This window comes from Camellia sinensis, chromosome 7 (genome assembly GCF_055761805.1).
Source record: "Camellia sinensis isolate YWXY chromosome 7, ASM5576180v1, whole genome shotgun sequence".
Classification (NCBI taxonomy): Eukaryota; Viridiplantae; Streptophyta; class Magnoliopsida; order Ericales; family Theaceae; genus Camellia; species Camellia sinensis.
In genome coordinates, this window is record NC_138967.1 from 86,493,440 (window position 1) to 86,520,335 (window position 26,896).

Sequence of the window (26,896 nt, forward strand, 5' to 3'; positions counted from 1 at the left end):
TTCAGCCTAGATCCTTATCTCGGCTAAAGAGAGCTAAGTGTTGGTTATTCTTGCCAACCTTCTTCAGCATAGATCCTTATCCTTATCTCGGCTGAAGAGAGCTAAGTGTTGGTTATTTCTGCCAACCATTCTTCAGCCTAGATCTTATCTCGACTGAAGAGAGCTAAGTGTTGGTTATTCCTGCCAACTATTTTTCAGCCTAGATCTTCATCTCGGCTGAAGAGAGCTAAATGTTGATTATTTCTGTCAACCATTCTTCAGCCTATATCCTTATCTCGGCTAAATAGAGCTAAGTGTTGATTATTCCTGTCAACCTGAGATGCTTATAAAAAAGTATGGAGTACAACTTGAGATGCTTATTTTATTATATAGGAATGTATAACATATATACATATAGAAAAATGCTTCCTACCCCCAGCTGGGGGTGACACCCAGTGAGGTGTCAGCTGGGGGTTGGTCCAGAAAAAATAGTTTTTCTTTTTTATTTTTTTTTTTGATTTCCGACCAGTGGGGGCGCGCCACGTCACTGGGGGCGCCACCCCCACTGGGTGTATGAAGCATTGTTGTATACATATATATATATAACATTCGCTATTATTTTGTTTGAGTTAGTATAAACAAAAGAATTTTGTCAACTGTACATGTATATTTTGTACTAAACTATGTTAGCAGAAAATATTTAGTAATAATATTATTCACTTTTTTTATATTGATAGAAAATGATATTCTATTTTGTACATTTTAACCCAAAAAAAATCTCCATTGAGAGTTGCACATAATTTCGGCCCCAAAATCAGAAACCAAGATCCGTGGATCTTCTAGAAGACTATTCATTAATTTACTTAATCCACTACTGTGTTCCAACACAACATCAAACTGAACCCCATTTTTACACAGTTTTCTATATGGAATCAATGCATGTGATGTGATTACATGAAGAGGCAGTTGGAAGAGAAATAAAAGAAACTTATTCTCTATTTGGTCAATAATGTTACATTTATTATCTTTTTATACTATTTTTGATATACTGTCTTATATGACACAATTATGATCACTGAGTCACACGTGAATTTCATTAATAATTAATATTTAATATTTGTGATTATGCTTTATAAAATGGTATACTAAATGTTGTATAAAAGATGATAAGTGTAACGTTATTGTCAACCAGAGTGGTTTGATGAAGAAGAGCACATACTCTAGTACCTCTCACGCAGTTTGCAACCACAAACACAGTGAACACACTTGTTGGCTGGGGTGTATAACAAGAGCACTTAAGTCGGTGCAAGACTCTATGCAGCTAGCAGCAGTAAGACTTAGGTGCAAGCTATGCTCTTTTAACAGTAATGTTGGTTCATCGGAATAAATTGGAATGAAATGAAATGATTATTCCTTGAACTCTCATACGGAATAGCCATTCCCTTCAAATGGTAAATGTTAATTCCATTTGTAATATATATATTTTTTTATTATTTTTTTTTTTTTATCAACCAAACATAGGAATGAAGATTTTGATGAAATGATTATTCCATTCCGTTTCATTCTAATGAACCCAACACTACCTTAGAATAAGAGGTATAGATTATGTTCCTCAATCCTGGAAGTTAGATTTCCACTTGTACGTACTTCCATTACGATTGAAAGTCATGTCATGTGCAACCACTTGCACACGTTGCTCTTCCTTGGGCCCCCTCTCCAGCAATTCTCAAAAGAGTTGCTTACGTAGGTCACAAGCAAGCCCAAAGCATAAAATCTCGCACTTGTGCATCCATAGATGGCACACACCCCAAAGAATATGTGCGCCCGCACATGTCATGCGTGCACACACCTATTACCGGATTAGGTTTTGATTTATTCATGATTAAACCTCATTTGGAAACAGACTAATTTAGTAATTTTTTGATTATTTGACTAAAATATGAACTAAAAAAAACTATTATTTTTTAGATAACTTTTTACGAAAAGATATACAAAAAATAAAAAGAGAAGAAAATATTTGACTTGTTAGTATAAGTTGTTGACTTTTTGATTTTTTTAGTGACTGTTTGACTTTTTGACTAAAAAATCACTTGTCAAACGAGACCTAAATTACTATTACATTTATTCTATATGATTATAGATTCTTATTTAGACTTTCACGTGCCTTGGGCTAAGGCCCTGTAGGCCACAACGGTCATGATAAGTATTATCCCACCAATTGTGAACTTTACCTTGACTTGGCCACTCTCTCCTCGGGCCTCTCCAATGAACTCCATCTTTGACTGGTCATCCAACTAGGCATCATGCTCGGTTCTGCGCTCAGTCAAGAAGTGTAGAGTAAAATTGCCTCGCACACTAAGATACATCAGTCAGTATTGTCCCAATCGTAAAATATTTTACTATATCATTAGTCAAGAACATACTATGTTAGTCAAGAACATCACATGGACACAATGGTATTCCAAAATTACTAAATAATTATCCAGGAGTATACATCTGAATCATCAGCATACAACAGAGTATTAAAAAAGCAAAGCAGAGATTCAAAAGCATGATCATGCTCAGAAACTATCTTGGCTTACCCCAAAAAAGGAAAAAAGGGAAAAAGATGTATCCTCACCATTACAACTACAACTTCCATTGCTGTTTCTAGCATCTACAGGTTTATACATACATTGACACAAGTGTGGACTCTCACATCCATCCTTCCAGTAATTTCCTTTCAACTCAAACCAACCAATCATAACTTTCATCATTGTAATTTGAAGCATTATATGCGAGACGTGGCAACTAAACCAACCGAATAATGATGTGTCACACCATGATTGTTACCCTATGAATGAACAACTCAAGCCCTCTCTCAAGAGAATGTCATTGCCTAGCCAGCCATGGTAACCGCACCTGCCATGCACACCATCAACAATCAACACAAAACACAATGAACACAACAATAGACAAAGGTTGCCAGTTTTTCACATACATATATAGAGAGCAACTTCTAAGAAACTCCTGCCAAGAAGCAATTGGTACTACCAGAGCTGCCCATGGAACAAGTGGCATCACGAACCAGAAATTTCACAGTACAAGTGCCAACAAAATCCAATATATCAAGACACTCTTGCAGATCAGAGTCGGTTACCAACATCACCCATTCCTCTTCATCATCCAGATACTTGAGCTGGAATGTTCCCATATGCAATTTGAACCTCTTCCCAACCTCATCATATAGTTTGTGACACCCTCCACAAGGCTCAAATTTGAACCTCACTGTATCTTCTTTGTAAGTAGCTTTCACGGTGATTTTTGAGCTGGTTTGGAGTTTGGTGTGTTCCTGTTGTTCACCAAAGCTTGGAGAGCTTGATGAACTACCATGCGCCCTTGAACCAGACCCGCTGGATGAGTCAGTCATGCCTGAACCAGACCCGCTCGATGAGTCAGTCATGCCTGAAGAGGTGGTAGCTTGGTTATGTTCAATAACTACCCCATCATCATCAGCTTCCATCATCATCATGCCAGCATTATCACCACCATCCATTCCAGTAGTATCCATCTCATCTGGTGGTTGCAATGGCCTAGCATCTAATAATAATCCAGTTGATTTGGAGTCATCACAACATTCACCAACAAGAGCGTCGGAATTATTATTAATATTATTATTATTATTATTATTATTATTATTATTATTATTTTTGGTGTTTGGCATGAATCGACTTCTCGTCCTACTCCTCGGAGGCCCTACTTGGTTTCCACCACCCATGATGAAATGGTCCTCTTCCAATTTGATGGCAGAATTGTCAGCATGATTGGTTGAAGGACAAACAGATGATATTGCTGCTGATTCATGTTGGGTAAGTGATTCAGGATTTTGAACAGAAAGTTTTTTGGTAGGGAAGAGAATACTACTACTTGTCCCTGCATCAAAATCTGCAGCTGCCACAAGACCACCAGTGGTCGGGTCAAACTTAAGGCCTCCTTCAACCCCCTGAACAGAGTCTAGCACAGTTTGTATTTTCTTTAGGGAACGGTTCACTTTGTTTATCTTGCGGGATGGCCATCTTGAGATCCCATGTTGTCTGCATATCCTCTTCAGTGTAGTAGGGCAAACTACAAACAACCAACAAATTAATTAATTCATTAAAACTATTGGAACAGGAACAGGAACAAGACCAAATCATATTGTTGGGGAAGGAATGGAGGTAAATAATTCAGCAACAAATCAAGTGTTATTTTTGAACACAAATTTTCCAGATTTTATTTTTTTATAATTAAGTTTTTGGAAATGAAAGATCTCTTAAAACTCGATAATTTGCACTTTGAACAGAAGGCTACATAGGATCATGTTTATTGCTTGACAAACGCCCATGGTAGTCAGCAACTGAATGAGTCAACAAATTTATATATAGACAAAAAGCATGCTACTATTAGGTCTTACCACCAATGCTTTTGGCAGCATCCTTAAGACTCCCAGAAAAGTATTGCTGAAGAACACTTAAGCTAACATTCTTCTCTGCTGTACTCCGCCTTTTCTCTGTTAGTCTCCTTGATCCACTCGTCTACATAGAATCAAGAAATTGTGTGACAAATCAATTCCCAAATTATACAAAATGATTGCATTGTGAATATTCAAAACAAAAAGTACCAAACTGGACATAATTCACAATAAGAATCATGTCATTTTCTTAGATATGTAAGCACTCAATGGGTGTGTGTGTGTGTGTGTGTGTGCTCGCGCGTGAGCGTGTGTGTGTGCGCCTTTTATTTTGGCACATTTTCCTTTCCTTTTTCGCATTTTCAGTTTGAATGACTGTACAATTTTATTAAAAAATTATGCAAGGACCCAGTTCGCATAACTTTGGTAATATAACTTTATCAATAAACTTAAACAAATATTAACTACTGTATTCATGAATACCAAATATATGTTAAGTCTTCAATCCAATGGTTGTACGTTGATCTTAATAATATCTCTTTGTCAATAGTCTATAAGTATCACGGACGAAAGGATTAGTGAAGATTACCGTTGTCAAGCAAACAAATAGGAACCCTTGGTATTTCATAAATTTACAAATAAGGTTTTCCTAGGCTCATAAGCGAGAACCAAAGAATTATTAAGCCTACACTATTTTTTGCTTTTGCTATTATGATTTGGGTGGGGGTGACCAACAACCTATGAAGCATGTGTACTTCGACAAACATGCCATACCTGTACCGGGTACCGGTACTACGTATGGTATTTCTACATACGTACCGAATATCTGAAACACATACCAATTTCTTTTCTTTTTTTTCCTTTATGTTTGCTGTACTCCAGACATATCTAGTGTTTACGCAAGTCATACTATACCTTAGTCAAAATAATATTTTCTTTTAATACAAAGGTAAAATTAGTTTCATTGGACTTTATTTATTTATTTATTTTAATTCTCAACAAGATTTTAAAATTAAACTATGGTTTGTAAGTTATTTAATATAATGACATTTAATTTTAGTTTATACTTTTACTTTTTTGCATTAAATGTGAATTGTAGGTTAGATCTCAACAAACTAAGTCATTTAACTAGTTTTTGTGTTACTCTAAATTAAAAAAAATAAAATAAAATAAAATAAATTTACAAACGTATCCAACTATACCCTTACCTTAACTTTTTTAGATTTTACTGTATCGACATACCCGTATCGTACCGGTTCCCATACGTACTCATGCTTCATAGACATTATTGATTTCTGCTTCATATAGAAGTTTTCCTTATTTCAATGGAGCTTAAAAAAAAGAAAGAATTGGTCCACGGAAAAATACTTTAGTGGTTTTTTTTACGTTTGCAGCCTATTTATTTTGCACTGTTGTTTTCAATATTGTATTTGAATTTCTATTTGTTCTGTGGGTGCTGACAGAATAGCCAAGTCCACTTGATTGACCAACACTCAGCTTACATCAGCATGTCTGCAGCTTTAATAATATCATTAATCACAATGCTTCGGAACTAATTCTAACAATTTACATCTTTGGAACTGAGAAAACATATTTTCAGGAATTGCCATGAAGGTGAAGCTTCTCTCGGTTACCAAGTAGAGAGAGCTCAGCTAATTCTTGCAAAAACAGAGGCACAAAATCTTGGCGTATGTACTTCAAGTGATTATAAGGTTTCTTCTGTTCAGTTTTTTGTGCTTAATTAATTTGTTCCTTTGGGGTTCTGATGGGAATCTGGAACAGTACCAATGATTTAATGCCTCAAGGAAGATAGGTAAAATCCAGTCACAGAGTCAGAGAGAGAGAGAGGGAGGTCATTGTTGATGGGGAAAAAAGCACCAATAACATAAGATGTTTTATGAAAAACAAAATAATGAAAAACTTCCCATAAAAATTCTTCTTACATGCAGAATTATATTTGAAACTCATAACTTCAATGGGATCTGCAGAAAATGGACATCATCGGTCCGCTAGCACATGGTTAAAAAAAATGCATAGAAGTTCCAAATACCAACTCCATATCTTAATTTTAAACAAGATCATTGATGATGCAAGAAAGAAATATGGTTTGAAAGAGTACCACTTACCTGTTCACGAGGACCATTTGGTTCTAATCCAATAGTTTTTGACTCAAATACATCAAGACCATCCAGTGGAAGTGGCATTTGATCAACAGAATTCAAACTGCTATCTAATAATGCCTCTCGAGAGGTGGTTTTCCTTGAAATTGCATCAGTTTGGAAGTTGGGGACCAACTCCTTTTGAAATGCAAATTGAGAACCCTCTGCACCAACTAATTCAGCATCCGAAACTGTCCTTAAACTCTTACAAATCCTTTGCATAGTGCCAGAGAGGTTGTTCAACAAGAGTTGCTGTTCCGTGCTCCCTTTCATATTTAGGGGTAGAAAAAACTCTAATATGTAGTCATCATTGCCAGTGTACATGCTCCTTAACCTGATTGCAACAGCGGCGTTCAGCCCAAACTTGCGCGCATGATGGACCAGTGGATACTCACTGATGTCATATTCTTTCACATCAGGGAAGAAAAACGGGTGATTTGATTGCAAAGCTTTTCCGACTATACCTTGGGCTTCCTCGAGATAATGTTCTGCGCATGCATGCACAAATCCTTGCAAGTCTCCATCGTTCACATAGCAAGCAGTACCCTCAATGCATAATATACATTTCTCATTTAAACTTGCCTTACCCTCTCTCACACGTACTCTTATATTTTCATCACCAACTCTTTGATTGTAGCTACATGGAATCCACGTTAGAGCAAGCGGCAATCTATGTGCATGACACACAGCTCGTAAAACATCGGTTATCTCAGCTAAAGCAGCCCTTTGATTGTTAGACAAGCACTGCCAAAATAAGAGAAAATAATTAAAACCATTAATATTTCCCGAGCTTTTAAAAATTGAATAAAAAAAATAAACATTATTCATCTTGTTATTTATTACCTGGGGATAAAGCCTAGGAGGTGTAGTGCTTCTTAAATTCACAGCCTGTAAAAACATTCAGGATTAGGAGTTCAGACAAAACTAACAACTCTGCAATAAAAATTTATTATAAAATAAATTCACGTCCTAGGCATATATAGAAACATCATATTTTTATACTTTCCTTTGAATAGCAGCCATGAAAATTGGGAAAAAACACCTCATGAGCCTTGAATTAATGATTCACAGATCAAGATAAAAAGTTGACTAAAAGCATAAAAATTTCCATAACTGAGGAAAACTACTGTACGGGGAGCAAATATTCCGGCGTACCCGTATTCCTTTCTTCCGAGCTCCGTCGATGTCCGATCACCTGCGAGCAAGTAATGGTGAGCTACCCGGCGGTGTGTGGCCGGAAAAACCCTCCGACGGTCAAGTTAGCACACACCTTAGAGGGAATAGAGAGAAGGGAGAGAGTGTTTGAGTGTAAGAAATCCTTACACATGTGTTCGTGTGTCGCGTATGGGGGGCGCAGACATGCCTATATACCTTCTGAGCCCCTTACCCACTCCCAGTCATCTCCTGACACGTGGCTCTGCTATCCCATCTGTCAGCATAGACCTTGCTGAACATCACCTAATCTCAACTGCCTGATTTCACAGCTGGAGCTCGGCAGCCGAGCTGCTCTACCACGGCCATGCCATGCTTCATACCCATGCGCCTAACCGGACAAACACATGGAGGACCGGGCTAGGCGGCATCCCGGCAAAGCCTAGCCCGGGTACCTCCTTTGGTCGGCCTTCCTGCCGGTCAATCAACTACCTCGGCTGACCACGCCTTTCCGGGCGCCGGTCACTCGGTCTGTCTGGCTTCGACCATCCTCGGACCGAGCATCCTGGTCCGACCGGTCACTTCCTGGCCGAGCAGTTTCTGTTCGGTCCGGGGTGGCACACACTCAGTCCAAACTCTGCCCGGCCCAAATCTGTCCGGCACAACTCTGTCCGGCACAACTCTGCCCGGCCCAAATCTGTCTGGCACAAAGTCCATATCATTAATCTCCCTCTCAATTGCCCCTTAATTCCGTCCGCTGAAGCGTGACTGGGATTACCTATCCTGATCGGGGTAATACTTCCTCGGTCCTCAATATGCAAGATGGTGACCGTACTAAGAAAGCGAGCAAGGTCCGCTCCACGACTTCCTTCTTGGCGAGCAACATCAGCTCGGTCAAGGAACTTCCAAGGTCAGCGAGCAAGGTCCGCTCCGCGACTTGCTTCTTGGCGAGCAACAACAGCTCGGCAAAGAACTTCCAAGGTCGGCGAGCAAGGTCCGCTCCGCGACGTGCTTCTTGGCGAGCAACAACAGCTCGGTCAAGGAACTTCCAAGGTCGGCGAGCTAGGTCCGCTCCGCGACTTCCTTCTTGGTGGACAAGATCAGCTCGGCCAAGGAACTCCAAAGAAGGCGAGCTAGGTCCGCTCCGCGACTTCCTTCTTGGCGGACAAGATCAGCTCGGCCAAGGAACTCCAAAGAAGGGGAGCAAGGTCCGCTCCGCGACTTCCTTCTTGGCGGACAAGATCAGCTCGGCCAAGGAACTCCAAACAAGGGGAGCAAGGTCCGCTCCGCTACTTCTTTCTTGGCGGACAAGATCAGCTCGGCCAAGGAACTCCAAAGAAGGCGAGCAAGGTCCGCTCCGCCACTTCTTTCTTGGCGGACAAGATCAGCTCGGCCAAGGAACTCCAAAGAGGGGGAGCAAGGTCCGCTCCGCGACTTCTTTCCTGGCAGACAAGAACAGCTCGACTGGACCCTCGGAGTTGAGCAAATCATCAACTCACCAGCCGGAGTAAAACATCTCGGCTGGAACCTCGCAGTTGAGCAAATCATCAACTCTTTAGCTGGAGTAAAACATCTCGGCTGGAACCTCGCAGTTGAACAAATCATCAACTCTTCAGCCGGAGTAAATCATCTCGGCTGGAACCTCGCAGTTGAACAAATCATCAACTCTTCAGCCGGAGTAAATCATCTCGGCTGGAACCTCGCAGTTGAGCAAATCATCAACCCGTCAGCCGGAGTAAATCATCTCGGCTGGAACCTCGCAGTTGAGCAAGTCATCAACTCTTCAGCCGGAGTAAAACATCTCGGCTGGAACCTCGCAGTTGAACAAGTCATCAACTCTTCAGCCGGAGTAAAACATCTCGGCTGGAACCTCGCAGTTGAACAAATCATCAACTCTTCAGCCGGAGTAAATCATCTCGGCTGGAACCTCGCAGTTGAACAAATCATCAACTCTTCAGCCGGAGTAAATCATCTCGGCTGGAACCTCGCAGTTGAGCAAATCATCAACCCGTCAGCCGGAGTAAATCATCTCGGCTGGAACCTCGCAGTTGAGCAAGTCATCAACTCTTCAGCCGGAGTAAAACATCTCGGCTGGAACCTCGCAGTTGAACAAATCATCAACTCTTCAGCCGGAGTAAATCATCTCGGCTGGAACCTCGCAGTTGAACAAATCATCAACTCTTCAGCCGGAGTAAATCATCTCGGCTGGAACCTCGCAGTTGAGCAAATCATCAACCCGTCAGCCGGAGTAAATCATCTCGGCTGGAACCTCGCAGTTGAGCAAGTCATCAACTCTTCAGCCGGAGTAAAACATCTCGGCTGGAACCTCGCAGTTGAGCAAGTCATCAACTCTTCAGCCGGAGTAAAACATCTCGGCTGGAACCTCGCAGTTGAACAAGTCATCAACTCTTCAGCCGGAGTAAATCATCTCGGCTGGAACCTCGCAGTTGAGCAAGTCATCAACTCTTCAGCCGGAGTAAAACATCTCGGCTGGGAATCCGAAGTTGGACAAAACGCCAACTCTTCCAACCGGAGTAAATCATCTCGGTTGGGAATCCGAAGTTGGACAAAACACCAACTCTTCCAACCGGAGTAAACCATCTCGGTTGGGAATGCGAAGTTGGACAAAACACCAACTCTTCCAACCGGAGTAAACCATCTCGGTTGGGAATTCGAAGTTGGACAAAACACCAACTCTTCCAACCGGAGTAAACCATCTCGGTTGGGAATTCGAAGTTGGACAAAACACCAACTCTTCCAGCCGGAGTAAACCATCTCGGTTGGGAATGCGAAGTTGGACAAAACACCAACTCTTCCAACCGGAGTAAACCATCTCGGTTGGGAATTCGAAGTTGGACAAAACACCAACTCTTCCAACCGGAGTAAACCATCTCGGTTGGGAATTCGAAGTTGGACAAAACACTAACTCTTCCAACCGGAGTAAACCATCTCGGTTGGGAATGCGAAGTTGGACAAAACACCAACTCTTCCAACCGGAGTAAACCATCTCGGTTGGAACAGAAGAGTAGGCCCCTCATCCACTATTATTTCGGACACAACAAAGCTCTTCAGCAAAAGTAATTCACTTCTATTACATTGACAAAAAGAGTATTTGCATTCAGAAGTGTAGGGGAAACAAGTCCCTCAAAAAATTACATAAGGCCGCATTCCATGGCCGGGGTACGCCTTTGCCATCCAAATCCTCTAAGTGGTATGCCCCCTTGCCCGGTTATCTTGTAAGGCTCTTCCTAGTTTGCCCCTAGCTTGCCTTCACCCGGCACTAGTGCGTTGCCCATGACCTTCCTTAAAACCCAGTCGCCCACTTGCCCGTTGCCATCGAGGTTGTCTCCGCGGTGGACGTCGCTGCATCATCCTCTACTCGGATGTGCTCATTGATGCGCTGCATTAGGTGCCACATGGATGTCTGCTGGTTCATTGTAAGCGAATCCCTCAGCCTATGTCCGAGCGGGAGACCGTGCTTGTATTGCGTGATCGCAAGGTTGACCGGGCAATCCAAGATCTCGTTGAAGGTTTCCCAATACCTCGAGTTGTATGCCTTCAGTGTGTCGCTTGGTTCCATCTTGACACTAAGTAAATGATCGACTTCCTTTGGTGTTTTTGTGTTGGTTTTGAAGCGCGTCACAAACGCTTCGGCCAACTGATGCCATCGTTGTATGCTCCATTCCGGCAACCTCTCGAACCACTTCAAGCCCAGCTCGCCTAAACTTGACGGGAAGATCAGGCACATAAGTCCGTCATTTCGCCTATGTCCGGCCATAACCTGTCGGAAGTGGCTCACATACAGGTAAGGATCGGTTTTCCCGTCGTAAAGCGCGAACTTTGGCTGGTGGAAGCTTGCCGGAAGCGGTGTAGTTTCTATTTCCAGGGAGAAAGGGGTGGCACTCAACCTGGCCAAATCTGAATCCACTAGGAGTGGCGCTGCTTGGCGGGGTGAAGGCATTCCGACCTCCTCGCTGGCGTGAACCCCGTAGGATAGCCGCTGGAACGCCGGTATCCTCTGAGCTTCGCGCCGACGAACCCGCTCCTTTAAGACCGCCCGCAAATCCTCTGAATGAGCGGAGTAAGAGTACCTCGAAGTCGTCACCGGACGTGAGGGCCGGTAGGTGCTGTCTTGCGCGCTAGACTTCTCTGCATGCACGTCGGAATCACCAACCTGGTAACTTCTGGTAATAGAAATGGATGGAATGCGTCGCTGACTCTGACCGCCTGAACGGCGGGATGGGGTGCGCTCATTGTGGTCACCCACTCTAGCTTCACCTTTCCCTTTGACATGCCGCTTCAGATCCTCCATCTCCGCCGCCATTCGCCGGATGACAGCGTCTTGGTCCCTCAACTTATTTTCCAGACGTCTGGCGTGTGAGTCTCTCCTCCGCCGGTGACCGTCTGGACTCCGTGAATGACCATGACTTCTTCCGCGCTTATCCCGCGCGTCTCCCGACTGTCCGCCAGTGGGCGTTCCCAAGTCAGCCATTGGGTGGACAGCAGGAGGTCCCTCTCTCCTTCGGGTATACTCCGGGGTGGCTCCGTCGATGGCAGACAACGGAAACTCGTCGTTGTTCGCCATGGACGGCGATCAGATGAACCTGGAAGACACGGTTTTGTCTGTCAAGCTTCCCACAGACGGCGCCAATTGTACGGGGAGCAAATATTCCGGCGTACCCGTATTCCTTTCTTCCGAGCTCCGTCGATGTCCGATCACCTGCGAGCAAGTAATGGTGAGCTACCCGGCGGTGTGTGGCCGGAAAAACCCTCCGACGGTCAAGTTAGCACACACCTTAGAGGGAATAGAGAGAAGGGAGAGAGTGTTTGAGTGTAAGAAATCCTTACACATGTGTTCGTGTGTCGCGTATGGGGGGCGCAGACATGCCTATATACCTTCTGAGCCCCTTACCCACTCCCAGTCATCTCCTGACACGTGGCTCTGCTATCCCATCTGTCAGCATAGACCTTGCTGAACATTACCTAATCTCAACTGCCTGATTTCACAGCTGGAGCTCGGCAGCCGAGCTGCTCTACCACGGCCATGCCATGCTTCATACCCATGCGCCTAACCGGACAAACACATGGAGGACCGGGCTAGGCGGCATCCCGGCAAAGCCTAGCCCGGGTACCTCCTTTGGTCGGCCTTCCTGCCGGTCAATCAACTACCTCGGCTGACCACGCCTTTCCGGGCGCCGGTCACTCGGTCTGTCTGGCTTCGACCATCCTCGGACCGAGCATCCTGGTCCGACCGGTCACTTCCTGGCCGAGCAGTTTCTGTTCGGTCCGGGGTGGCACACACTCAGTCCAAACTCTGCCCGGCCCAAATCTGTCCGGCACAACTCTGTCCGGCACAACTCTGCCCGGCCCAAATCTGTCCGGCACAACTCTGTCCGGTCCAAATCTGTCCGGCACAACTCTGCCCGGCCCAAATCTGTCTGGCACAAAGTCCATATCATTAATCTCCCTCTCAACTACTAAAACAAAAGGAGGCGTATATAAATACTAAACAAGTTGTGGAGCTTTGTCTAAATACATGGAGATCAATTAGATACCAAAAACAAACTCCCATTAGCAAAATGGAGACATGTTTAGTACTGAGAAACAACACTTCCTAGTTTAAAGATACTTGAAAACAAATCACATTCTCTGCTATAATTTATTTCCCAAGATAGCTTAACCAAGATGACAATGCATCCCCATAAATCAAAAAGGGAATGACAGCTATGCGCTATTTGACTTCAAGTACATTATGTGATTTCCATACACACCAAAAATGAATTCAAAACCACTTTGGCCAGTTTTGGTGGGGTGACTGTTTCATGAGCATTTATACCTTCTTTTTTTTCCCTCTTCTGGTTTTGTTCCTTAACTAGAAAGTATGTGATGCAATTTTAGAGAGGAAATGGTGTCCCATTAATTAAACAGGTGATTGAATCATCGATTCAAAAGTTTCAACACGAATAGAGGAAAATTAAACTCCAAGGAGGATGGAAGGAAGAATTCCCATTGTAAAGACAAGGAAAGAAGACTAACCTGGAGTGCATGACAAACAGTCTCCATCTCCAAATCAAAGTCGGGTTTCTCTTTCGTGGTTACAAGTTCGAGCACAGCACAACATGACATTTCAAGGGGATCATCTTCAAAAATGGGTAAAGCAATGGATCCACGAACTCCATGCTTAACTGCATGCTGAACACGCAAGTACTCGGTCTTGTTGTAGTATACCACATTTGAGGTCCACTCGGGAGTTTTTGAAATAAATACACGACCAGGTAACCCGGGAAAAGAACCTTGTTTTACTTCTGCAGAAAAGGTAAATGCCCTTGATACTTCACGATACCCTGCAAGCATCTGATCGAGCAAGTAGGGTTGCTCACAAGTGCTTAAGATATACTGATCACCATGCTTGATTGGAACCCAAACTTGGGCCAAAATACCACTTCTACATGACTCTTTAAACAAGGACAACGCCTTCAGCATCTTCTCTGCAAGCGTTTGTGAAAGTGGCCTAGGGATCCCACAATTCCCTATATTTTGCTGAAAATAACCACTACCCATTTTAGCACCAGAGTAATCCCCACCAGCAGAATCCACCAAAAAATCCAATTGGGTATTCATATGTTGGAACATCATTTTGTCTCCACCACTGTAAGAACTCCCCACAACATCACCATCAGACACAGCGAATGCAGCAGTATTTTGTTCACTGAAGTTCAATGCATCAAACGGCATGTAACTTGCGGGCATTGACTGAAGGGGTGACAACACATTAGACATAAACAATTGGTCCGTCGTTGAGGGGCTGCAACACCATCCAGCATATGTATCAAAATTCACAAGCTCTGCAATATTATTAAAGGATTCCTCCGAAATTGAATGCCTTGTACCACCATCCAATGGTACACCCTCCATCTGAACTTTTGGAGAAGCCCAATAACCGGTACCCTTTTCTCTAGATGAAAATGGATATTCCATTAAAAAAAAAAAAGCAAAATTTTGACCAACCAAAGCAATAAATACTAGATTTCTTTCAAAAAGCACGGGTTTGTGTCCCTAAAATCCTCTCCCATTTGTACACCCAAAACCCAATACTTCCACATCAAATTCATCTGATTTTTATGCTCAAATCTCTCTACAACAACAAAGTAAACTCTTCTGATCTTCAGTGAAAGAAAAATGCTAATTAACATAAGAAATCAATAACTTATTCAATAATTAACCAGTGAATTCTCTACAAGAACCAATAAAACAGATTTGTACTGACCTTTGAACTGATAATAACTACAAAATTCGTTATCTCCCAAAGCAACCCACGACCTGCAAAAAATAAAATAAAAAAACACAACTCTTAATCAAACAACAAACTCAAACAGACAGAATTTGTCAAAAGAGAAACAAAAGAATTCGGCCAAACCAACAACCAATCACCCAAATTCAATTTGATAAAAAAAAAAAATATTTGAAACTCTGATCGAAATGAAACAAAACATCGAAACCCATGAATAGATAAAGATTAAGTGAGTTTTCACCTAAATAGGCGAATCAGGAATTCAAAAATCGTAGCCCTAGCTTCTTCTACAGATAAGCTTCCAACGCCTACCAAACTATCTTCATATAAGTTTGACAAACTCGCCGCAGACCCTCGAAACACGGCTATCTCTCAACTTAAAAATAAATAAATAAATGGTACAGCTCTTAATAAGCAAATTTATTGTTTAATTATCAATTTTTAGCGGTATATATAAAAAATTATCGCCAAAAATTTATTTTTAATTATAATTTTATCAAAAAAAATTTTTAATAAAATTTGATAGAAATTGAATCTAATTATTAAGACCTATTAGTTTATCCATAAATAAATACCAAAAAAACTCTAGAGAGTGACGATGGTCTGTTTGAGATGCGGGTTGACTTTTGATTATTTTATTATTAAAAAGTTTCTTTTACAATAGTATTTTTTTGACTTTTATTAGTGAAAAATAAAATGATTATAAATTAGATATAATGTTTTGTCTTATTAAATTAAAAAATTTATTTTTATTTTTTTTACTAAAATATTCAAAAAAAATCAAAATGTCTGACATGTCAACTGAAGGCTATATGTATGTAGAGAGAGATAAATGAATATACTATAAATACAGGGTAAAAAAAAACGATGGTACTATATATACCAATTAATATACATATTAGTGTACTAATTAGTGTTGTGATATTATTATTGATCACACTTATTATACAAGTTACAAATATTTAAAATTATATAAATGATATCATATTATCTGTTAGTACATTAATATATACATTAATTAGTATTATTAGAAAAAACCAAAAAATTCTAGAGAAAGCCTATAAGATGTGGAGAGAGAGAGAGAGAGAAATTAATAGGAAATGGGTGGTGGAACGGTCCAGACAGATTGTACATCAGTACGGCAGAGGGTTTAGTTACTAGACATAGACAACACTATAAAAAATTAAAAAAATCTCCCATGCGAATATATTATAATAGATGATCAAAGTCAAATTTTAACAGTGGTAACATTGTGAAAAGGGAAATGTTTCGGGTTCCATGTACATCATATACAACTCTTACATGAAATTATATAATTAATTTTATAAAAATATAAGTTAAACATAAATTTATAAAAACTTACATGATTTTATAAATTTATATTCAATTTACATATTTTTATAAAAAATTAATATAAATTTATAAAAACATACATAATTTTATGTTAAGATTGTATACAGTATGTATTACATACTGGAAAATTTTTCGTGTATTAAATTTTTAATGGTAAAATTTATTTTACTTTCTTATGATATGACTTGATAGCACTTTAAATCTGTATTTTGAAAATAACTACATACTCTTATGTGATTTTGGATTCAAATACAACCTTAACTCAGTTAATGTTAATAATAAAAACACAATTATACTATTTATGTTTTCTTATTTTATTTTTAGCTCTCTTTATAAATAAATAAATAAATTTATCTCCATGATTAAGTAACAAAAATTAAAAACATAATACAAAAATAATCTAAGAAAATAGAGTTTTCCAAATATTTTTTTAACAAAATTAATTTTTAATTTAATTAGACATTATGATACAAATGTATATATATGCCCTATATATAGACATTACAACTAATTTATGACTTAATTGTTTAATATCTATATGTACATGTTTAATTTAAAATATTATTAAATAATAAATTTGGTTAAAAATTAAAAATTCAATTAAGATTTTATGGTAATAAATTAAGTTATTTACATGAATTTATGATTTAATTTTTCATATATATATGGTTAATTAAAAATATTATTAAATATTGTAATTTTATGGTAATAAATTAGGGTGCTTAATTTTATTTATGATTTAATTTGTTATATATGTCTGTGTGTGTGTGTGTTTATGTTTATTTTAAAATATTATTAAATAAAAAATTGGATTAAAATTTAAAAACTAGATTAAAGTAGTTTGATGATTAATTTTTATAATAATAAATTAAGGTATTTATGTTAATTTAATTTGTTCTATATATATAATATGTATGTTTAATTTAGAAATTTAGATAATAAAAAAAAAAGAAAAAGGTAAAACAATGTTAGTTTCATCTTCTTATATTGAAATTTAATTTTGACTTTTTTTTTTCCTTCTCCACTCTCAAAATAGGCATGTGAAACACACTCTCTGTTAGTTTGGATGAAAAATGTAATTGTAATATTTTAGTCCAATTATATAAGAGGTATTTGGTTATTTTTAAAAGACATGAAAGTAAAGTGCTATTGGATCATACTATAAAAGGTAAAATGAATTTTGCCTAATTTTTAATAATGTGCATTAATGGTGTAATTAGACATTATTTTTTAAATTTTCTTATATATAGTAAGTCAAGAAAGTACTGACTAATAAGGAACTAAAAAAAGTAGCGAGAGAGTTTAAGAAACCTATAATGATCTATACACTAAACTATATAGTAAGAAGGGAGAAAAAAGAATAAACAAAATTGCTAATATAAGAGAAAGGGAAGTAAGAGATTTTAATTAGGTTAAGTGCATCAAGAGTGAGAACTCTACGCTGTTTGTGAAAGATGAAAAGATTAAGGAGAGGTAGAAGAATTATTTTTTGAGAAATTATTAAATGAGAAACATGAAGGAATGTCAAAAGGGGAGGAAGTAACCAATAATAAGGAAAACAAAGACTACAGATTCTATCACAGGATTAGAAACTTTAAAATGGAGATTGCTCTTAAGAAGATGAAATCGAACAAAGCTTTAGGACCCTGATGATATCCCTATTGAAGATTGGAAATGCTTGAGTAAGAAGGGAGTTGCTTGGTTGACTAGGTTATTTAGCAAGATTTTGTTGACTAGGAAAATGTCAGAGAAGTGGATGAATAGTATTTTAGTATCAATCTATAAGAATAAAGGAGATGTCTGTAATTGCAGCGGTTATAGAGGAATCAAGCTGATGTGTCATATAATGAAAGTGTGGGAGAGAGTGATGGAATGTCAATTGCGAGATATAATAGAGGTGTTAGAGAATCAATTTGGATTTATATCTGGTTGATCAATAATGAAAGTGACCTATCTTTTGAGAAGAGTAATAGAAAAGTATAAAGAAAATAAAATAAACATTCATATGGATTTATCGATCTTGAGAAAGCATCTAATAGAGTGTCTCGGGATATAATCTAGTAGGTGATAGAGAAGAAAAGAGTGACAAAATGTTACATTAATGTGATTAAAGACATGTATGAAGGTATAGTGACTACTATTAGATCACTTGCTGGAGACACAAGTGAATTTTCAATTACTGTAGGGTAACATCATGGATCAACCTTAAGTCTTTATCTTTTTATTTTAGTTATGGATAAATTGATGAGAAATATTCAGGATGATGTGCCACAGTGTATGCTTTTTGTAGATAATATTGTGTTAGTGGATGGGATTAGAGAATAAGTTAACACTAAGTTGGAGACTTGGAGATAATCACTTAAATCTAAAGGATTTACGATAAGCAGAATTAAAACAAAGTACATGGAGTGTAATTTTTATAATAGTAACAATGGAAACAGAGGAAAAGCGAAGATTGAGAACCAAGAACTACCTAAGAGTGAACATTTTTGTTATTTAGGATCGATTATCACAACGGCAAGGGAGATTGTAGCAGATGTAGTCCATAGAATTACAACAAAGTTGCTTAAATGGAGAAGTGCGTCTGGGGTACTATATATAAACGAGTATCCACTATACTAAAAGAAAATTTTTATAAAACGGCTATTAGACCAATGATGTTGTATAGGACGAGATGTTGTATGGGATGAGATGTTGGGCAACTAAGAAACAACATGTAAATAAGATGAACGTTGCTGAGATGAGAATGCTAAGGTGGATGTGTGACAAGACTGGAAAAGAAAAAGTTAGAAATGAGTATATTCGTGAATAGGTAGGTGTAATACCGATAAAAAATAAGTTGAGAGAGACTAGATTGAGATAGTTTGGTCATATACAATGGAGACCAAGAGACTAGATTGAGATAGTTTGGTCATATACAATGGAGACCAACAGATGCAGTAGTGAAGAGATGTGATACAGTGACAATAGATGAAAGTTTAGAGGAAGGGACAGACCTAAATTGACGTGAGTTAGTGTAGCAAACAGAGATATGCATCTCCTAAATTTAACTAACCAAATGGTTATTGATCGAGTCAAGTGCAGAAGAAGGATTCATGTAGTCAACCTCATTTGATGGAACTTAAGGCTTGATTTGGTTTGATTTGGTTTGATTGTAAGTCAAAATGCTATTTATGGGTCCCATTATAAAAATAAAATAAAATAAAAGAGTTCTAACTAAAATTTAGCATTTTGTCACATCTTAATTTTAATTTGACACAAAATTGGCAATATCATATTTTGATAACTCTTACAGCATGCGATTTTTATTATTATTTTTTTATTTTTTTGCCACATGATAGGATGTTAGTAAAATTAAATTATTACAGTAGATGAATGACACCCCCCATTAATTCAAATCTGAGACCTCGTGACCACTAGTGACTATAGGAATTTTTATTAGGGTAGACACTAAAAAAAATTTACACTTCACAAATTTATTAATTTTTCTTTTGAGAACATAAAAAAGTAGTTATATTAAAATAAAAAAAATAACATACAATAAAAGAAAAATAACATGACCCAAAAGGGCCAAACATATAATCAAACAAAAAAAAATCATAAATAAAAAAAAAAAAACCAGTTACAATCCAGGAAAAACCATCAATTTTCTTATAAATGTGTTTTGGAAAGTTAGATTAACATCAAACCAAGCAAGATATAGCAGGCTCGGGTTGAAACTTGACCCATTTATACTCCATGGTTTTGAGTTTTGTATATATTGGTGTTGTTTAAATCTATTCTAGTCCGTGTTATTGATTGGGAGTTAAAATTTAGATTGTTGCCTACGTTTGAAATAGGATGGGACTTAGTAGTTATGGGGAAATTCTGTTTGTTTGTTCTTAGGTTTGCTCGAGTAGTCTTTTCTTCGCTCGAGCAGTCTTTGGTTTCTTCCAGATTCTGGGTTTGCAGTCTAAACTTCTAGGAGGGAGTCGTTCTTCGTGCGAGCAGTCTAGCTGCAGTCTAAATGCCTGAGAGTTTCTATTCTTTGCTCGAGCAGTGTTTTGTTCGCTCGAGCGATTTGTTCTGCAAAGTTGTTGTCTTGGGAGTTTGGTTTTTAAGCTCGAGCCGTGTTTTGGTCATTCAAGCAATGTTCTGTGTCTGACGCTCGAGCGGTGTTTTCGTCGCTCGAGCTGTCTACTTGTATAAAGCTGCGGGAAAAAAAAACCTTTTCTCACTTTTCTGCTTCTCTCTCTCTCTCTCTCTCTCTCTCTCTCTCTCTCTCTCTCTCAAAATTCTTGCATAAACCTCACTATATACTCAAATCCCTGAATCTCACCACCTTTGGTGCTTTGGGATAAAAGGTAGAGCATGAAGAGATAATTCTTTTAATTTGAAAAGTTCGGGTTTTGGCCACCGTCAAATTTGGGGGTTCATTTCTCTCTCTTTCTACTATTGATATAGGGATTTCTTTAATGTTTTTGCATAATACTTAGCTTCATTATGTGCTTGTGAATAGAGTAATATTTTTAGAGTTTGGGATTTGATTTTGGGTTTGATTTGGGGTTTTGAATTGGGTTATACAATTGTGATGGGTTAAAATGAAATGGTTTGGTGAATGAAAAGTATTGAAAATTAAGGAATCTCTTTTAAATGTGGCTTTTGAAATGAATAGATTTTGTTTGAAATATTGGAAATCCTTGGGATTTATTGGTTTGGAACAAAGATGGAAAGTGATGGGATTGTGGAATAATGTTCTAATTCATGTTTGATTGGGAAAGGGACTTGAACATGTATTGTTACTTCTATATTGAAATTTCAAGATTTATATCTGTTGTTTAAAATTTATCTTTTGTATAGAGATATTTTTTTTGGCTATCGGTGAAGGATATCATTGATTGTTATAGAAATCGCATGAGAATTAGGTTAATTGAAACCATTCACTCATGCATTACATTTGAACACTTGTTTCATATTTATACATTGAAAATGTATCGTTTTGAGAAAAATAGGCAAATACCTTGGTGAATCTCATTAGGGGGTGTGGTTGTGGTTGTGGTTATTATTATGTTGGCCTGTATGTCTTTGGTGAAAATTCAAAAACCCAATCGGTTAGGTGCCGATCTTACTGGCTAATACCGGTACAATGGCTTTGGTAGTGCTTGTATAGCCTACTGGCAGACATGTGCTTAGAGATTCCCAATGTGTGTATCCATTGCCCTCTTTTCTATTTTGGAAGTAACAGTTTATTAATTGAATTATAACATGGCATTGCATTGTTTTAAAGAGAAAATGCATTGCTTTTGGTAAAATGATATTCATATGCATTCACCAATATGGTTTGGTTAAGCATCACACTATTCATTAAATTTATCTCTACTGGTTATTAGCTCACCCTATGTGGAAACCAACTTTTAAGTGTTTATGATATGCCTTCGCCAAGGGAATAGCTTGGGAGGACTGTGGAGTTGAAGGCTCATTTTGTTAATGTCTTTTGTACAAGCCTAGAGCTTTTATTTGTGTTAGGCATCAACCCACTATTGTTGTAACCAAGTATCGTCTTGGAAACTTATAACCATTAGAACATAAACTTATCTTTATTCCTTTTTGCTTCAATGTATATCTATTACATGTTGTAGATTCATAATATAGGATTAATGAATGTATTAATGCATGTGACGTCCTTTTGTAATATTTCAAGGAAAATCAATGAATGAATATTAGTTCTGGTAATGATGTCGATATTGTATGTTTGAGACTATAAACTTCCGCTTATCTATTAAGTATTATGAGGTTTATCTATTGTCAATATTTTCAGGGCGTTACACAAGGTCTGTGTCAACACCCGCCGTCCCCATTGTCGATGTCTACCTCTGCCGTTGTCGTCACTGTAGTTCTGCCAAAAGCTAGAGTTAAAGAGGAAGAACACCCACAATGGTATGTGAAAAGGCTTAAGATAATAGAGAACCATTGTGGGTGTCGAAAATCCAAAAATCTATGTCGAAATCGGGGATAAACACTCAAAATCGTAGTCTTGACATAAAAAGCCAGATCTACATTGTAGAAGTTCAGGTCTATATTCTAAGAGTACAGATTTACACTTTAGAAGTGTAAAGGAGGTCGCTAGAGCATTGCCGGCACACTGCTGGAAATCTCCTAGAGAGAGAAGCTTTCATTGCTCTCTCTCTCTCTGTGGAAATTTTTTTACAAATTTATTAATTTAAACTTAACAAATTCCCTCCCCCCCCCCCAAAAAAAAAAATGGGGGGGCTCTAATATATTAATATCATTGTTCTAACAAAAAATGTAAATACACGAACTTTTACAAATATAACAGACGAGATTTCATATTTTGAAATCGTTGTATAATAAGTTCATTATCAATATTATCAAATACATCATTTTCAATGTATGTAACCAAACAATCATTCATCTACTAATCTTCCATTCAGTCACGCAATCGATTTTTTTATATATTTCATTGTTGAAAAAGCTCTTTCAATTGTTGCAGTTGCAACTAGTAGAATCAATGTCAATTTCACAAGCAAATAAACTAAAGGATATATGAGACCCCTCTTTGTCTCTACAAACTTCTTAGCAATGTCACCAATTTATTTTAGTTTTGAAAACCTGTTGGAGTGCATATCAACAATGTAGTTCTCTAGTTGACTGTCAAGTGCCATCAACTTTATTCCAGAAAAATCATATGGATAAAACTCAACAAGTCGAATCAACCTTTGCTTATCAATAACAAGAAATGAATCATAAGGGTTCAAGGAAGCGACGTAAAGAAGTAACTCGGTATTAACCTCTATAAAATGGTAGTTAAGCTTTTGAAGTTGCATATATACGACTGTGTGGAATAGCTCAATACGATAGTGATATAAATTTGTATTTTTTGATGTTTTGTGCCATAATCTCCCACGAAATACAAACATATCATCCATGTGAAGAATATGAATATCCTGTTTGCTAAAAAATGAACAAACTTGAGTCAATAGAGAATCTCATCCATTATCCCTCATAGCTTGTAATCGTTGCTTAGACAATCTAACCAATGCCATATCATTTACAATATCTTGATTTTTTTTTTTTTTTTTTGTAATGCTAATGACTCATTTGTAATTCCCATGATATTTTTCAGCAAATGTAAATTGAAGGAAAAATCAAAGGACTACATTAAATCCATTGGACGATGAGCTTCAACTCTTCGATTGATATGTAAGCCATCTTCTTCACAAAATCAATTACATCAACCATAGAATAGAACATGAAAATCAAGTTCATAATTGTTCCATAATGTGATCCTTAATGTGTATCACCAGCCTGTAAAAGACTAATTTCTTTATTTAAACCTGTACCACTAACAAGTTCATCATTGTTTAATGCTTTTGTAGCGGTAGCAATTTGTTTCTCTTAAAGAATATCTCTTCTTTTACAAGATCCTCCAACAACATTTACTAAACTAGAAACCAAGCAAAAAACTTTGGCAGTATCAATGTGATTTTTAGTAATAGTTATAAGGGTCAACTGAAGTTGATCAAAACAATGAATATAAAATGCAGATTCATTCTCTCTCAAAATTAAAGTTTTAAGGCCCTTGAATTCACCTTACATATTACTAGCTCCATCGTAACTATACGAACACAGAAAATCCATTACTTGTTGATGAAGAAATCCAACAAAGAAGATTATTAGAACCACTACGTGATCGCCATTTACAAGAGAAAACATCCCCAATCGCTAAATGGCCGAGGGTTCTCCGACGCCCAAGTTAGTCTTCCAATATAATAAAAATATTTAATGGACAAATTCATAGAGAAAAATAGCATACCTCAACCCATGGGGTATGGTCTATTTATAATAATTTAGTGTCTTGCCTAGCAAATAGAACAAACTCTATAAGTCCTTTCCTAAAAAATCCCCTATTGTTTAAGACTTCTATATCGATAAGATCTCATCTTTTGATGAGTTTTGCACAATATAAAATACTAATGTAGTGTTTTATTAGGATTAGATAACTGTCATACACACGATGCCTAGTCTTGCTAAGTCTTATTATGAGAATGCCTAGCCATACTAGGACTTTTTAGCGCGCAAAAAGCTCGGACATAAATTTTTCATCTTGTCCCAAAGATACATCGATTACCAAAGGGAAGCGCAATTCATCTTGCCCTCCTATTCCATAAATTACCAAGGGGAATCCCAATTCATGTTGCCCCTAGGTTCTACAAATTGCCAAAGAGAAGCTGTCACAACCCTATCTTGCCCCAAACAGGATAGCAATTACGATCAGCCAGTAATGTCTGACTACCGAAGGCCTAGCAAAACAAGACAAGACTGAATTATAACTTTGGGACTTGTGCGGAATTTTACCTGTTCATTATATTAAGTCTATCTAGAGCTTGTGCATAAGGTACAATGAAAACAAAACAAGCATACCTCTTTTTTATATTGAAAATTTGCAAGTTCAAACAACAAAAGGAAAGGGTACATCATCCATAAGATGTCTTTATAAAAAAATAAATATATAAACAACCCTCATGTCCTGAAATTACAACTCCCCAAATAACAAAATAAAAGAAAAAGCTTCTAGTGTGACTCATTCTCATGTCCTTGATCTTCATCTTCACCTACATACATATAAGGGAAATGGGTTAGCCATTGACCAGTGAATAGTAATAAAGTAAGATGGTAAATGAATGAACATTGAAAAGCGCTATAAACACAACTTTAAAACATAACGTTAATTTGTGCAAGGAAAAACATGACTTGACTTGTAAACATATATAGTGACGAGCATTTCAAGGATTACAAGGTGCTTAACCGGCTCGAGTACTGGCTAAATGAAACAAGATGAGCTCAACCATAATACATAATTGGTTATTCCCCCAATATTGGGACATGATCCAAGAATGCCATCTAAATACATGATCAAGAGTATAGAATGTTCATTCATAGCAATTTGTATCATAACTTGTAAACATAATCAAATTTTATATTAAAAATATAATCTGTTGAACATAACGTTACTGAATCATTACTTACAAATGGCTTGCTTAAACAAGGGGTTTCCTCTTTCCAATGACATACACAAAACAATAACAAGACATTGAAGTACTTACTTAACTTGCATAAACTTAACAAACCGAGTACCTAAACTTAGCTTAATGTTTGTCTAAACTTCTTTCATCTATTGAGTGTTTTCCTAGGTTTAATCTAGGTCTTGAACAAGTGTATAACAAGTGCCGAATACATAAAAGAAGTGTTCTATGTGATCGGGGCCTTCAGTGCAAGAAATTGGATGGAAAATGAAATTCCCGCACATGCAGTTGGCCAGGGCACATGGCCCACGCACGTGCAATTATTTCAATCTTGGACTTGTGTTATGGGGAAGTAGGCCGCACATGTGGTTCTGGAAGAACAGCACTTGTTCAAAATTTCTGCATTTTCTAAGCTTCCTTCTTTCATTTTCTTGAGTTAGGGATTATGAAAACTTAACATAAACCATGCAAAATTAGTGGTAAACATGAAAATGAGGTTATTTTCTAAATCAAAACTATCAAGACTTGGGTTGGTTCCAAGAATCAAGGATCAAACTTTGAGATTTATCAAGAATTTGAGAAAAACTATCTTTTCATGAAACCTATCTCTTCTTCGTTTCTAAACATGAATTCAAGCCACAAAACTCATGAAAATCAAAAGAACATATGATGATGAAGGTCCACATGCATCAAGAACATCAAAAATTGCTTCAAAATGATGAAATCCTAAGCTTACACCTTATTCTTCGTTCTAACCTAACTTCCTTCATTCTTTCTCACAATTCTTCATTCTTAAACCAAATTAATCCTAACTTTTTCTTGATTTTGGATGCTAGGAAGGTCTACAACAAGAATTAGGATATAAATCTTGCCTTAGATTTGCTAAGGGATGAATTTTGGTGCAATTTTGTTTGAGTTATTCATTTTCCTCCTTTCTCTTTTTCTCTTTTTTTTTCTCATTTTCTGTAGTTCCTTCTCTATTTTTCCAACAAACTTTATTGTTTCTCTTTTGGTTTTGATGAGTTGGGGCAAGACAAAATATGTATGGAACAAAAAATAAGGTAACTACTTGCTTAGGCTAATTTAATACATGTTAAGACTAACTAAAAAAGGTTTAATCCTAATCTTTCTTAACTCAATTATTCTAAATTAAGGTTCACTAATCCTACTTAATTAGTACTAATCTAAATTACCTAAACAACAAATAGTATGAAATGAACTAACACATTAGACTAAAGTCTTTAAGCTCCTCAATTAAGGCATAGGCACATCCTATGGTGTTCAAATTCTAATTTAAAATATTCCCTAACTTGAAACATGGAACAAATAATTTTCTAAGCTTGAGTTTTCAAGCTAACTCCTCATTCTCTTATGATCCCTATCAAGTTCTAGTTCAATCAAGCATCAATATAAGATGTAAAATGCAAGAATGGCATCATGCATAAATGGTTGGTCATCACAAAAGTGCAATTCATCTTGCCCTCGTGATCCACGAAGCGCAAGCTCCAAC

At 37.6% G+C, this 26,896-nt stretch overlaps 2 protein-coding genes across 7 annotated transcripts; both read right to left on the minus strand.

Moving 5' to 3' along the window:
- Nucleotides 1-2,426: 2,426 nt before the first annotated feature.
- On the minus strand, nucleotides 2,427-15,551 carry LOC114323389 (protein NLP8). Of its 6 annotated transcripts, none has more exons than XM_082878391.1 (8): nucleotides 15,252-15,418; nucleotides 14,987-15,039; nucleotides 13,756-14,674; nucleotides 7,411-7,455; nucleotides 6,535-7,311; nucleotides 4,412-4,532; nucleotides 2,960-4,083; nucleotides 2,427-2,880 (listed from the first exon to the last, which is right to left on the minus strand). In XM_082878391.1, exons 3-7 carry the CDS (start codon nucleotides 14,632-14,634, stop codon nucleotides 2,978-2,980), a joined length of 2,928 nt encoding a protein of 975 aa, XP_082734517.1. In that variant the 5' UTR covers nucleotides 14,635-14,674; nucleotides 14,987-15,039; nucleotides 15,252-15,418; the 3' UTR covers nucleotides 2,427-2,880; nucleotides 2,960-2,977. The 6 variants fall into 6 exon arrangements, with proteins under 6 accessions (XP_082734517.1, XP_082734521.1, XP_082734515.1 ...); XM_082878395.1 differs by having other exon boundaries at nucleotides 13,756-14,524; nucleotides 15,252-15,403; XM_082878389.1 differs by having other exon boundaries at nucleotides 13,756-14,882; nucleotides 15,252-15,394.
- LOC145795927 (uncharacterized) lies at nucleotides 14,742-23,187 on the minus strand. The gene is made up of 3 exons (XM_082880867.1): nucleotides 22,973-23,187; nucleotides 14,943-15,039; nucleotides 14,742-14,882 (listed from the first exon to the last, which is right to left on the minus strand). The coding sequence occupies exons 1-3, from the start codon at nucleotides 23,185-23,187 to the stop codon at nucleotides 14,742-14,744; spliced, it is 453 nt and encodes a 150-aa protein (XP_082736993.1).
- Between the last annotated feature and the right edge of the window lie 3,709 nt (nucleotides 23,188-26,896).